We start from the raw sequence: 13,489 nt of genomic DNA, 5'->3' as shown, positions 1-13,489 counted from the left end.
TGAAGATCAAAATTCATAATATATCAGAATAGATTTATAATGTATTATATCAGAACACAACTGCAAAAGTGGCATTGATACGTTCGTCATTGTAACAGTAACGTGACAATATATAGAGCCTTCGGACTCGGCGAGTTTATTCGTATAACTTCTCACCTCTCGGAACCGGATCAAAATTTTATTTTATATCTATATATTAAGTTCTGGTGTATACATGTATACATATATACATGTGCGTTACACCAACTTACATCGTACCAGGACCTTTTTGTTTACGCCCTCGCGAGCGTCAAGGCCAACCGCTATCACCTCGATATTACAGTAGTTCTATCGTCAATTTAGCACTTAAGTGGCGTTTAGCGGAGACAATTTCTATCGGTGAAGTATGTAACATGCCGTACATATTCAAATTCCTTAATTTCACGTAATTTTTTTGCGATTCCTCGCAAAAATGAAATTTTCAAAGAAAATCGCTAAGGGCCGGTCTACAATTAGTCGTCTGTCGGAGTCGGATGATGGTCCGATGAAGAAAATTCGTTTTCGAAAAAGAAATTCTCTCCTTGGACCATCGGTCGCGTTCCGAAATCCGACTGCAACATATACGACTGATTGTAGAACCGGCCTAAGAAAGAAAGATCGTATTAGAGGATATCCGGCGGGGCGATCACTCCGCTGACGCAAATCGAAAACGACGAAGGAGACTGGCTGTGACGGATATACGCCGATCTGAAATTGAAATCGTAAGGGAGAACAGTACGCTCTTGCGTAAGTGTCATTGGCACATTATGATCGATAGCCGGAACGATACTCCAAGTATGTGGGCGTTGGCACCTCGTCGCCTTCGAATTCCATTTCGTTTCTCTCGGCCTCTCCCGGCTCGGCTCGAAATCCCCGACGGGGATGCGAAACGACGCGTATTTTTCCCTTTTTTTGTTCTTTTTTTTTTTTGTTCTTTTGTTCATCGGAACGACAAAAAACGGGTATGATATCCGCTTGTCGCGCTCGCCGATTCGCCGCGGTGCGATTTATTCGGGGGTGGAGAGGGGAGGAGGGAACGCAAAACTACGCCCGCGTGCGCGATAATAACGCGAATTTATCGCGACCGTTACGCGTGCATAATCACGCGTGAATCATGGAATTGTCGCGCGAGAGTGCCCAGCGCTCCCCGTGAGTTGCGAAACCGCACGATCGATATATGACCGGTCGTGTGCGTCACGTGCGGATCATTTTTTTCCCTTCCCTCTAATAACGCGGTCTTTCGGTTCCGGTTTGGATTTGCCGCACGACCTTGTAAAAAATTAAGGATGCAACGTATATGTCTCTTTAATTAATACTGACCGTAACCCTTTGCGTCCAAAATTAATCTTTGCGGGTGAGCGCGAGGGTCGAGTGTATCCCGTCCTCAATTTAATCTAATCAGCGGATCGAACGCAACGATGTATCTTTATTATTTGGAGGACTTTATATGGAGAGTTTCTAAAAATGTAGTTTATATAATATAGGTATGCCAATATCGGGATAAATTATAAATTATAAATAATAAACGGTGAATAACGAAGAGGTCCATTATATAAAAATGGAAGTAGAATGCAAATAGACAGAGACCACGTACGATAGGTAAAGTCTTGGAAATTAAAGAAATTGATCTTTGTTATCCGTCTATTGTCTATTTCCATGCAAATTATCTTTAATCTCGGTTTAATTCTCATCTTTTTCTAAGAATTTACAAATGAACCGAGATTAAAATCAATCTATGTTGGTAGAAATGGACATAAATCGTTATAATCGTCTTCTTGCGAAGTAAACATGGAAAATTCGTCAAAAAGTATTTTTTATCGCGAGTCTCGTCAGATTAAAAGCGTAGACTTTCAACTTAAAGTCGATGAAGGCACTTTATGATCGAAGATATATTTGCGTTACAGCAAAGTCGCCGAGATCTTCTCCTATCTCGTTTTAATCGGGACGTGCTTCGGATGATCAATCGATCACGTGTATCTCTCATCGTTACACATGGAAACAGAAAGGAGATCGCGCGTGCACACTCGGATCTCCCGCGGAGGCTTCCCTCTCTCAGAGGTAAGGAAAGGTGTCGCCTGTGCCAGCATTTGCATATGGTTCATTGTTGGTTGCACAACAATGAACTCTATAACGAGGATAAGCGTGCACGGGCCTGTGCGCGCCAGGTATTCGATTCCCTTTCAGTCCTTTCTTCTTTAGCTTTATATACCGATATGTGAGCACGTGTCGTTAAATCGATTTATGGCTTCGTACTCATTCCCATTCCTCTGCACGTGTCTGCACAAATATTTTTTAAAGCAAATACCCCGCGCCAAATTGATCGTACAAATTGGAATAACTTTGTAGGGCATCTCGGGATTATACGATGCCCAGTTATTGTTGCGTCTCAAATTTTCGCGTATCTTTATTTTGTGCGTCAAGATTATTTTTCCAACAATATAAATCGATATATGAATCAATGCCAATTATAGCGGTGTTTCGCACGAATAATGCAGAAGCGCAAATCCTCTAATGATGTCAAGATTACCACCATTACGTAATATTGTACATACACTCTGGAGAGGCAAATAGAGAGAAAAACGTTAGTTGCGCAATTTCAAATTAAATCACGCCCGAGGAGTGGCGCGGGGTCCGGTCCGACACGCGGGATTCCGCGTCTCGAGTGTCGTAGAAAGAGAAAAAAAAGAGAGAGAAAAGTGCCCGGGTAAGAACGATCATTTTCCCATTTAAGGTTTCCTACGACCATTTGCATTTATTGCACCGCGTGACGCATATGCGATCGCGCCTTACCGAGAAACGTTGAATCGCGGATTCGCCCCGGAAGAGCGAGCGTGACTTGTGTCCTATTTATATTCGGGATCTTACGGCTATCTATGCGATGGAAACTGGAGACGCGCGCGCAACGCGTTTTTTGCGTCACTCTGTTTGCTTTACAACCATTTCTACCAATAATTAACTTTAATCTCGATTTAACTTAATTTATATATATATATATATTATATATCTTTTTTTTTTAATTCTTAAATCCAGAAAAAAATAAAAAATAAGTTAAATCAAACTAAGTTAATCTGCATTGTTAAAAATGGACATTGGACGTTTCATTAGAGATCTCGGGACAAGCGATGAAAAACTCGGTCGGCCGAATTGACCGGTTATTATACCCTATTTGGATTTTAACTTGGAATATTTCATGCAGCGCATCACAAAAGATGCTGCTCCTCCTTTCATCTCCTCTCAGACAGCTGTGCTCTCTGAAACGTCCTCTCTCTCCCGGCGCGCTCTCTGCCTTTCATTTCAGTTCTCACGGAACGATCGGACTGTGCGCCGCGATTGGAACCTTTTCGGAATCCTTCCTTCTTTTTTACCATTTCTTTTTTCCTGGATCCTCGCATTCCTCGCATCCATCTGTCCTTTCGCCGCAAATGCCATTGTATAGGGCGCGCATATACGTTTGGCTAACATTCAAAGCTTGCAGTAAGAGGAAATCAGATTTTAAGTAAATAATTAATTAAAGTTCTCGCTCTGTTCTTTCTCTTGTTGTAATAGAAAATATTTTCAAAACGCTTTTATCTCTCTCTTTATTTGTGTAACTTTCTTCGTGCCTTCCACTATACGGATCAAATTAAATCTGTTACTTTCTAAACGAAGAAAAATCGAAATCAAAATTATTTTGCAAAATTTCTCTCCACGTGGTACTTTCAACCGGACGCTGTATGAAACGTGTAGAGAAAAAAGTCACGCGTATATTAGGATTAACAGGTGTCGATCTTCCGACGACGCCGATATTAATGAAAGGATTGCAAATCGCGATTTGCAAGTACAATCGCTCGATCGTTAAGTCAACCGATTCACCTCGTTCCTCGACAACTGAAAGAGTTATCGAGCACGCGGGCGAGTTTTTTTTTTACCGGAAATAAGGCTGCCAGGAGAAACGCGCGGGACGAAAGAGGAACTCATCCGCCGTTAATGGAAAGCGAGGGGAACGCGCCGAAAAAGAAAAGAAATGTTAAACGAGCGACTATCGAGCGGGAATCGAAGGTACGGATCGCGAAATTGAAGGTAAGGAGAGAGGGCACACGCCGCGGGGGACAATCCCGGGAAGGGATATATACGCGTGGCGTAAAAGTAACAGCGCGCCCACCGTGTTTCTACACACGCGATCGAGGGACACTTGACGCTTTATTCCCGTTTCTTCTCTCGTGTGTGTATAGCTGCCGGTTTAAAAAGTCCTCTCCTTCAGTCGCCGTTCGCCAACGCGACGGTATCGCACCATCTCGTCTCTCGCGTCGCGCGCTGCGCCGCGATCGTTCCTCATCTCCGCGCGCGCTCGCGCGCGGGTGATCTTTCTTGATCGCCGATTTTTTTTTCGATCGTAATCGCGGTGCTCCAGATCCGTTTCTTCGCGAAGGTGAAAGTGGCGAACGAGTCGGATGGATCTTTAATACATTCATTACGGGCTAAATATCGCGAACTGAGATACGCGGGTGTATGGTGTGTTGCGTGCGCGATGTGAATATCGCAAAGTTAACGTCCCAGGTAAGATCGTAACATCTCGTTCGCGGAGATACTTATACGCGGAAATCTATACGCGGCTTCGCGCTCGCCCGCGTGCCCATTTGCATAGGTCAGATTAATTGTATCTACGACCGACCCGCGACGTTGCGCATCTCGGAAAACGGTCTTTCGTAATCGCGGCCGTCCTTGCGCGCGGCATAAAGAGACCGTGCTTGCTTGCGCGCGATGGGAAAGATCGCGCGTACCTGTAAACCGAAGCACGTGGCCACGCCGAATCCGATTTTTCGCCGAGATTAATCGTCGGCTCGATGTTTCACGGCAAGTAACGTACGCATCCCCCGATCACGCGAGTCGTCACTTTGCAAATCAGTCGCTGACACTCTCTTTCGTTCTCTCCCTTCTTTTTCTCTCTTTTTATTCCGTTGTTAATTTGCTCAATCTGAAATATCGATATTACCATAGTCCACCGTGAACGGGCGAGTGCATTGCGGAAGGAAAGAGGCCGTTGTGAAATTTTCATATATAGGGACCACGTCCATTTCACGCCGGTCTCGGGCGTATATTTCGTAAAAAATAGAGAGTGATCTCGACGCAGGTAGGATGGTCCTGCTTTTACCTTTAGTGAAAACCGTTTTGCATATTCGATTGGAAAGACGGTAATCCGGTGGGCGAAAGTGGACGAGCGGCGCCCAAACTCGTTCGACTTTCCAAATAAATTTACGTCGAGCCTCGGCGTGTCGCGTTGGCCTAACAATTACCGAGTTTTCTTTTCTTCCTCTTTCCACGTTCTTTCCGCGTCGCAATTGATATCCGCTCGTTTAGCTGCATGCATGCGCTCTTGTGTCTCTTACATTTCAGATAAGATAGCCTTACATCGAGGAGAAAAGAAGTAAAGACACGAAATACGTACGGAAACTATGAATAAACTTTTCACATGTGATTGCGATTCAATTCTCGCTTTTTGCCTTTTCGTCTCGTTCGCGAATCGCGTCACGTTTGCGATCGCCAGACGGTTTTCGATCGCGTGATACGTACCAATAAGTGACATAATTCATTATAGCGCGGCAGACATTAGGAGCGCTCTTTTCTTTCAGCTCGCTTATTTTTTAAACACATCACGATTTTCGCTTCGCGACAAATTTTCAAACTTACGCGAACGTCTTGCACGTATCAACGTTTGTGTACCTCCGCGTCGCTTATGATCCGGGACGCGGAGCACTTTCTACAGACGGATGACTCAACGAATGAGAGTTCGTTATTCTCCCTTCGTACGGGCAGGTATAGCGTACCCGAGAACGTGATCGCGATCCGAGTTAACGATTGCCACAGATTATTCCTCGAAACGATAAATATGTGGAGAATCGGCGAGACAGTCCCAACATACTATTTTAGTTGCTGTTTTTAATCGGTGATGCCGATGATTAGGATTCAAGATTTTTTTTTTAGATCGACTCGATGATGAACTTGGTAACGAAATTTTATCATCGATGAAAGTAAAATACACACCTTAGTCGCGTGACTCTTCCTTTCACCAACATGGTACAATATTACGCTGTTAAATATTAAAAGATGAAATTTAAACCAATACCTTGAATTAAATAACATTTCGATTATTTTTAATTATCATGTGTGTCGAAATTTATTATTTTAATTTTTTAACACAGAACAGTATTACTTTAACTTCATTGATTTAGTTATATTAACGACATATTGACGACCTGTATGGAATGGTTAAAAATTACTTATGTCTTTTAAATACTTAAAATTGACTATAATTTGACACTACGATTTTAACGGTGTGCGATTCCTTCGATTTTCAGTCCAATCTCGTTGCGCGTCGCGAGAGACAAATCGAAGAACAGTGATCTTGATCAATCGATATCTCCAGATCCTTTCTCTGATTAATCATGCGGGCGCATGGGCATCGTTGACCGAAAAGGAGACAGATCGGATCCGCCCCCTGAAAAGTAATCTAAATACGGTGAACGCACGACCGGCGCAACCAGGAAGCGGAAACCCGCGATATGATCGCGTCGACGAGAGTGTCCTTGCTCCGCACGATTTCGGTTCCCTCGTGACAAACGAGTCCTTGGAGCCGGGTGCTACCTTGCGAAGTCGTCAATGACTCGATCATGATCTCCGTGACGAGGAAACGTGTCCGGTCCTACGGATCAAGCTAACCGTCACCCGAGGTGTCACCGCGAGGCCACCCGAGAAAAAAAAACTCACTGTCCGCGCGAGCCAAGGACGAATTCGGATTCCGAGAGGTGAATCTGGGAGAATCTCCCCGAATGCGAGAGAAATGGCGTTGGCGAATTTCAGTTTACCCTATCAGTCGGTGACGATGGCGCCGTTCCTTTACGCGGGTTCGACCGGGGGCCACACGACCCCCAACAACCTTCGTTTGAACGCCGTGCTGCCACCGGGATCTGCGCCCAGTTACAACGAACGGGAGAGCTTTCATAACGAACCCTATACACCACCGATCAAGTATCATCAGCATCGACGTAGTCAGTCCACGCAGCAGAGAAACCATGAGGTTTACGCGGAACACACGTCCTTCTCGTCGCAGGACACTCGTTATGCTGTGTACAACCAGGATTTTAGACGAACTCAACCGAGACAGCAGCAGCAACAGCAGCAACAGCAGCAGCAGCAGCAGCATCAGCAACAGCAGCAACAGATGAGACCACCTCCGCCCCCTTCGTCGTTTCAGCATCAGCGTTCGCCTGAACCCATAAAAACTCGGATAGAGGAGCAGGAAAATTATCCGGAAAGACCTATCGGGTAAATAGGGATCTTTTTTCTCTTTCTCTTCTCGCTTTCCCTTATTTCTCTCTCATAACGAACAAAATATCGTGTACGCCTTCTTCTATCCAAAATTCTAAATCGACTACATTTATTCAATTTCTTCCTTTGCATATATTTCAATCGAGTTGAACGGCAGCTTGTATCTGTAGATGAGATAATTCTTTGCGCGTGAATCGAGGGCACTCCGTACTATGCTCAGTTTAATTTGCCTATAAAGTTACACGAGGGTCAACGGCGGGAGCTCCGTTGGTCCGGGCACCAAGACCTCGGTCCACGCCGTGTTGGACTACGACGACGATTTCGACGACTATTACGACGAGGAGAATCAGGACATACCGACGAACGCGCACGTCACGCCTATCCAAGGCCCGATCTTCCTGAAGAACGGCACCGTGCCCGTGGTACCCCTGTACTCGTATCCCCAGCTGAACAACGGGACGTTCGTGCAGATACCGGTGAGTGTCGTCGAGCAAGAAAAATCGTTCCCTGAATCGTTTTCCTGAATATATCGAGGACGACGCGACCGTGGCTGCAGGAAAGCCTCAAAGTCTAATAGCAGCACGTGACATTTCAGACCGCGGCATCCATGACCCCGGGGAGTACCTTCGCTAGAATCGTGCATGCGCGCACCGCGGTTACACAGTCCCAACGCGCGAATCCCTTTTACCTCTCTTGTTCCCATCTCCTCGTTCAACGTCGTTCGGCGTTCATTCGCGCGACGACGACCTCCTCGCGAGATTGCGCGAGGTCGTGAAGGAGTTGATGTTAGATGTCAAACTGACATTGAGACGCGGCGAATCCTCGACTGCGATGTATCATCGAGCAACGACTCTGATGGTTCCTTTTCTTCGACTGGAACACACATATACACATAGCACTGCACAAAAAGTGGAATATATATTATAAATCTAGAAAGAATTTATAGTAGATATATATTTTCTTGTAAAGAAAAGTATACTGTACATTATAATGTAAATATATGTATAGTATACTGTATATAAATTATTGAGTCCCTGAGAGCGAAAAAGAGCTACATGTTTTTCGAGAAATCTGACCTTTTTTACCTCATATATTTAACGGAACGAATTATCGCGAGGGCAATCCGGTTTTTCTAGTCTAACCCATAGAAAATGAATCTTGATTCGCAACACTACAGATAGCTTTTTACGAACGAATTATTATTAGTAATTATTAGTAATTTGTGACTTTACATTAAAAAGCAAATTTTTGCGCTCATGCAGCGCTATATAATTATATATATCTATTTTTACCTCTGTTTCTCTTTATTAGCTCTGTCACAACGATCGATTAGTAAATAATCACAACTTATTGTTACGATTAAATCGTAATTACTTACTCGACTTAAGAAACTATCCATCTATTCGAAAGAGGTATATCTAGAATTTTTTGTCTCTCAAAACGAAAAAAAATTTTATTAATGTTTAGAAAGCTTGCCTTATATTTTATGTGTAACCTTGTTCTGGACAAGTTATCGAGTCATCACGGTAGTGCTAAATGTATGCGCCAGCGATGCACAAGCGGCGAGACCGTTCCGGTGATATAATCTATAGGTACACGATCAGCTCGATTATGAATACCTGATGAAATTATCAGATCTTATGTCAGAAACGACTGGGCCAATCAAGTTCTTCATAAGTTTAATACCTTGGATTTGAATTATACGAGAAAGAACTTTATCTTTATATTTCCTATATACGAGCAGAGATATTACAACGGAAAGTCGGATTGTTATATTAATACTATAATACTATATTAATTTAATTAATAATACTATAGTAATATATTTCTCACGCTTAACTATTTTTCGTTTGAAATTATTATAAGATTTTGAGTGTTTTTAAATCTATCTTTATATGGAAAAAACACTCTAACAGCATTTGCCTCAAGCTGTATTATTTTTTCAATTAATGCATGTGTGTGCTCTTGGCTTTTTTATCTTTTTTAAAAAGATGCTTTTTGAACAGTTTTACATATTCCAGATTCAGTATTACTACTTTTTAATCAACCACCACATTGTTCTAAGAAAGCTCACAACTAATCTTTTTTTTTTTAAGTCGATCTTTCGGTCACTACAACTACCGTCTCGCGTTTCGTAAAGAAAGTCAAGGAGAAACGTTTGCGACCTTCGTATTTCCTTTTAGCTGTTAATTCATGTGCCGTTCTTGTATAACATCCACGTAACATAACACACAATAAGTGTACTTTCTACTCTCTCTCTCTCTCTCTCTCTCTCTCTCTCTCTCTCTCTCTCTCTCTGGTAGTATCTTCTGTTTCCACCTAGCGTTCAGACACGACATTCTGAATGAAATTGCATTCACACACACATTTCAAGTGTACTCTCTCTGGTAGTATCATCTGTTTCTAGCTAACGTTCAAACACGACATTCTGAATGAAATTGCATTCACATTTCAAGCATTTACATATGGAAAGCTTGACTGCAATCTAAATCTTTAAATAAATCGAATTGAGAAGCTCTTCGATCGCGTATGATCGTAAGTAAACAAACCCTGCATTTGCATCATAATGTACTAATAACAGTAATGAGTAATAATAGTAATAAACGTAATGATACGTAATGAGGATATAATCATGAATAATCTTGATTGCTCTTTGTTTCCGAATAAATTATCTTTTTTTTTTGTTTGTTCCTATCTATTACAGAAAAATCTTATCCATTTCATCAACGTTCGCGAAGGAATCGACGACGATGGACAAGGACTCGTTTCACATTTTTTCGCGGAGAGAATTGTATCTTACATAGTAACGAGTTTTCCTAACTGATTTCATCGGTTATCTATTCTTGCCCCGTCATCCATTTTATTCAACGGGACATTATTCTAAAAATTGCCGCTTATTTGTCACATCTCTACTCTCTACGTGCCGAACGATACAAGATAACGTTAAAAAATAGCGAGAGGAAGACCAGAACGCGACTCAACTTTTATCTCGATCGTCATAAATATTCTCGCAATACGGCCTCTTAATTGGCCTTCCACTTTTCCAAATTCTATATACATTATATATATGTATAGTATTGTATAGATTATATTTATATATAATATTAAAATATTTGAGAAATATAATTTTCTTAAATTTAAATTCGCATGCAGGTAGCACTTTGATTTAGCCTTGCTTATGCTGTATGATTCATTTCTCGTGGGCAATGCACGACGGACGTGACCACTATCAGAATTCTCCCGTATTATGAATGACGCCTACTGACTGGATGCTGACTGGAAAGTTGAATAGAGATACGAGCGTAGGCGGGCGATCTTTAATTAGCCGACATCGACTTCCGGTATACGGTGAATTAACGTGCACAATAAAAATGTTTCTCGGCGTATTTTGTGTCGCCGTGACAATTATCGTCAATTATTTTATACGGACAGCAGAAAGATTCGACTCATCACAAGAGAACAGTCTTATTTGTTAAATTATCCTGCTATCAAAGCAATGACGATTTCGCTACATCAGTAAAATATATATTCGCTGAAGATGGATAATTGTTTAACTTCTGCCTTGTCAAAACTTCTTAGGGGTTTTAAAGTATCTTTTACACGTTATCTGTGCAATATACATATAATTTAAAAAAAATTGATAGATATCTATATAAGAAAAAAATTAATCCCATAACAATTAGAAAATTAACAATTTCAACAAACTGAAAATTAATCATCGTAGATACTTTGGACCGCGCTTTCGGTAGCTTTGGGTGTCGAGCTGAGGGGAGATTTAATACGAGGCGCACCATGCATCAAGAGATATCATCAGTTGTTCTGTCCGACCGCTGGCAACACATATCCAATGTGCGTATAAATAATTTTATTTGTTTTACTTTTTTAATATGCACCCTAGAGGTATAACGTTATACCTAACTGCAGTTAAACAATTAAAACTCTCTTATTAGGGAAGGTAACTTATCGCAACGTGGCAATTGGCTGTAATGTGAATCGTAGTTTAATAAATCGATTGTTTTTTAGAGAACGGATAGAACGTTTCATTGACGAAAATAAAGCGTTGATGAAAAGGATGTACGGTGACTTTGAGATGAGTCCGGGACACGGGTCGAGCGAGCACGGGCATCGTGCTAGAACGCGAAGGAAAAGTAGAGAAGCGCGAAAGCACGATATCCCGGACGGCGGACCCAGAGATGATGAATCGCACGTAGAAAGCGAGATCGGCGAGGAGTATTTTAGCAGAAGTAGAAATACCAGGCAGTCCTTTGGGAAAAACCGCAGCACGGAGAGCGGCAGGTGAGAATCGAAAATCGATTTTCTGTCATTATTATCACATTTTATACTTATATATTTTATTATATATAATATATATAATTTTATACTTTTTGTTGCTGCTGTTTGTTTCTTGGCAAGATTATTATGAATACTATATCCATCGGTAATACACTTTTAATAAAGTGCAGAGTTTAGGAATGTTTTCTCTTTCTCTCTTTTTCCGTTTCTCTTTTACTGCTGCAGCAGACTGATCAGAAATAATTAACATCGCGATAATGGTTACAGAATCGACGCGTGCGAATCGAAAGTTGAGATCGTGACTCCTTACTGGGCAAGCAACAGTGCCGGAAAGATTCGCGCCATCGTGAATACCCAGCATTTCGAGCAAGCGATACACCAGGAAGTGTGCTCGTGAGTAAAACGACATTGCTTATTCCGGCGCTCCACTCATCTCAATTGTTTTACACGATTCTTCATATCTACGGATTCTTATAAAATAAGCACAGTAGACTGTATTTAATTTCCTTTTGCAGGAAAACGCAAACGAATCGGTGCAGCGGGGACTGCGGGTGCGAGCAGAAGTACAAGTGGCACAGGTTGCTCGCGTACGACCCGGACAACGATTGTAAGGGTATATTCATGGACTGGTTCCTGTTTCCCTCCTGCTGCGTATGTCGATGCGATCCTATCAACAGCGGCAAGTTCTCCTCATCTAATGCCCGAAACTGAGGCCGGAAAGTGACACAGAGATTGACACGCTACGTAAAACGTGCCATGTGAACTCTTAAAAACGGTTTATTCATTCTCAACCCATTTAGACGATTATCATAAGGACTGTTGACAGTAACCTGTGATAAGAAAAGTGCGCATAGGTATAGGCACGATTTGCGCATCGGCCAATTTAAGCGTCCCACCATTTCGATTTTTAAAAATTAGAGACTTTTATATAGCGCAACTTTTAAAGGTTGAAGAATGATATGTATCAATTGACAATTCTTTGCTGATAAATTAATCAAATTATCGACAAATTGCTCATAAGAAATATTAGCTCGTCAACGAGGTATCGCTCCTTTCTATTCTTCTTCTCAAATATGTACGATTTAATTGTTTAATCATGTCCTTTTCTACGTCTCGCGATTTTTTTGCTTTTCTTTGCTTCGTTATAGTACAATCTATTAAGTCGTTGCTATTTTCTCGATTCATTAAAATTGTTACTATCTATTAAAATTGGTCGAAGTCCAACTGCACTTGTAATATCAATGCCATTTGTTAAAACAAGAAACTGCTATATTGCATAGCAGAACCGTTATCATACGTTCAGACTGATCAGTTTGCTTGAAAGATTCCAGCCGATCAACGATTAATAATGTCCGTCGAAACTGAGAAATAAATTTACGCGATGGATCTAAATGTATATAGCGATAGCCGTTCAATTAAAATACCTATCTCGATATATCATAACACAGTAATAAAGCTATACATCAGTATCTCGATAATGACATGTGGTATAAATATATGATTTATTATTATTTGGCCGATGCATCTGAGCGATCCTTCAAACCACGAAATCAGCCAATAAATCGCGCGTGTAGACCTATCTAATGGAAGAAAATGATGTATCGGACGAGATTGAATTGAACACAGTTTCGCATCAATCTTTGGATAACAGATTTGAATCAAATAGCATAGTACGTAGCGCAGAACCATTTTCGTGATTCAGATTTTATTTGTGTAAGTAGAAAATAAATGTTACCGTTTATAGGCTCTTTCTAATAATTGTCGATTATAACTACAATAAATAGCTGCAATAATCATTAGACAGCGTTTAGTCCGTAAGTATACGCGCCGCGCGCGCACAAAACGTTTTATTTTACTTCGTGGACATTGTACG

The 13,489-nt window shown here is 41.5% G+C and overlaps 1 protein-coding gene across 1 annotated transcript; it reads left to right on the top strand.

Moving 5' to 3' along the window:
• Window positions 1-3,637: 3,637 nt before the first annotated feature.
• Spz3 (Spaetzle domain-containing protein 3) lies at window positions 3,638-13,289 on the top strand. Its single transcript, XM_071797630.1, has 7 exons — window positions 3,638-4,554; window positions 6,354-7,320; window positions 7,562-7,799; window positions 11,048-11,172; window positions 11,347-11,619; window positions 11,884-12,009; window positions 12,132-13,289. Exons 2-7 carry the CDS (start codon window positions 6,836-6,838, stop codon window positions 12,325-12,327), a joined length of 1,443 nt encoding a protein of 480 aa, XP_071653731.1. The 5' UTR covers window positions 3,638-4,554; window positions 6,354-6,835; the 3' UTR covers window positions 12,328-13,289.
• Window positions 13,290-13,489: the final 200 nt, after the last annotated feature.

This window comes from Temnothorax longispinosus, chromosome 1, assembly GCF_030848805.1.
Source record: "Temnothorax longispinosus isolate EJ_2023e chromosome 1, Tlon_JGU_v1, whole genome shotgun sequence".
NCBI lineage: Eukaryota > Metazoa > Arthropoda > Insecta > Hymenoptera > Formicidae > Temnothorax > Temnothorax longispinosus.
The sequence above is the reverse complement of the archived record's forward strand: the minus strand, read 5'-3'. Positions and strand labels throughout refer to the sequence as shown.

Bases quoted from the DNA above. Each gene is read 5' to 3' on its own strand.
- Spz3 (XM_071797630.1), top strand. From the start codon at position 6,836: ATGGCGTTGGCGAATTTCAGTTTACCCTATCAGTCGGTGACGATGGCG. The intron at 7,321-7,561 runs GTAAATAGGGAT...TTGCCTATAAAG, and splicing joins TATCCGGAAAGACCTATCGG to TTACACGAGGGTCAACGGCG. The intron at 7,800-11,047 runs GTGAGTGTCGTC...TAATCATCGTAG, and splicing joins GGACGTTCGTGCAGATACCG to ATACTTTGGACCGCGCTTTC.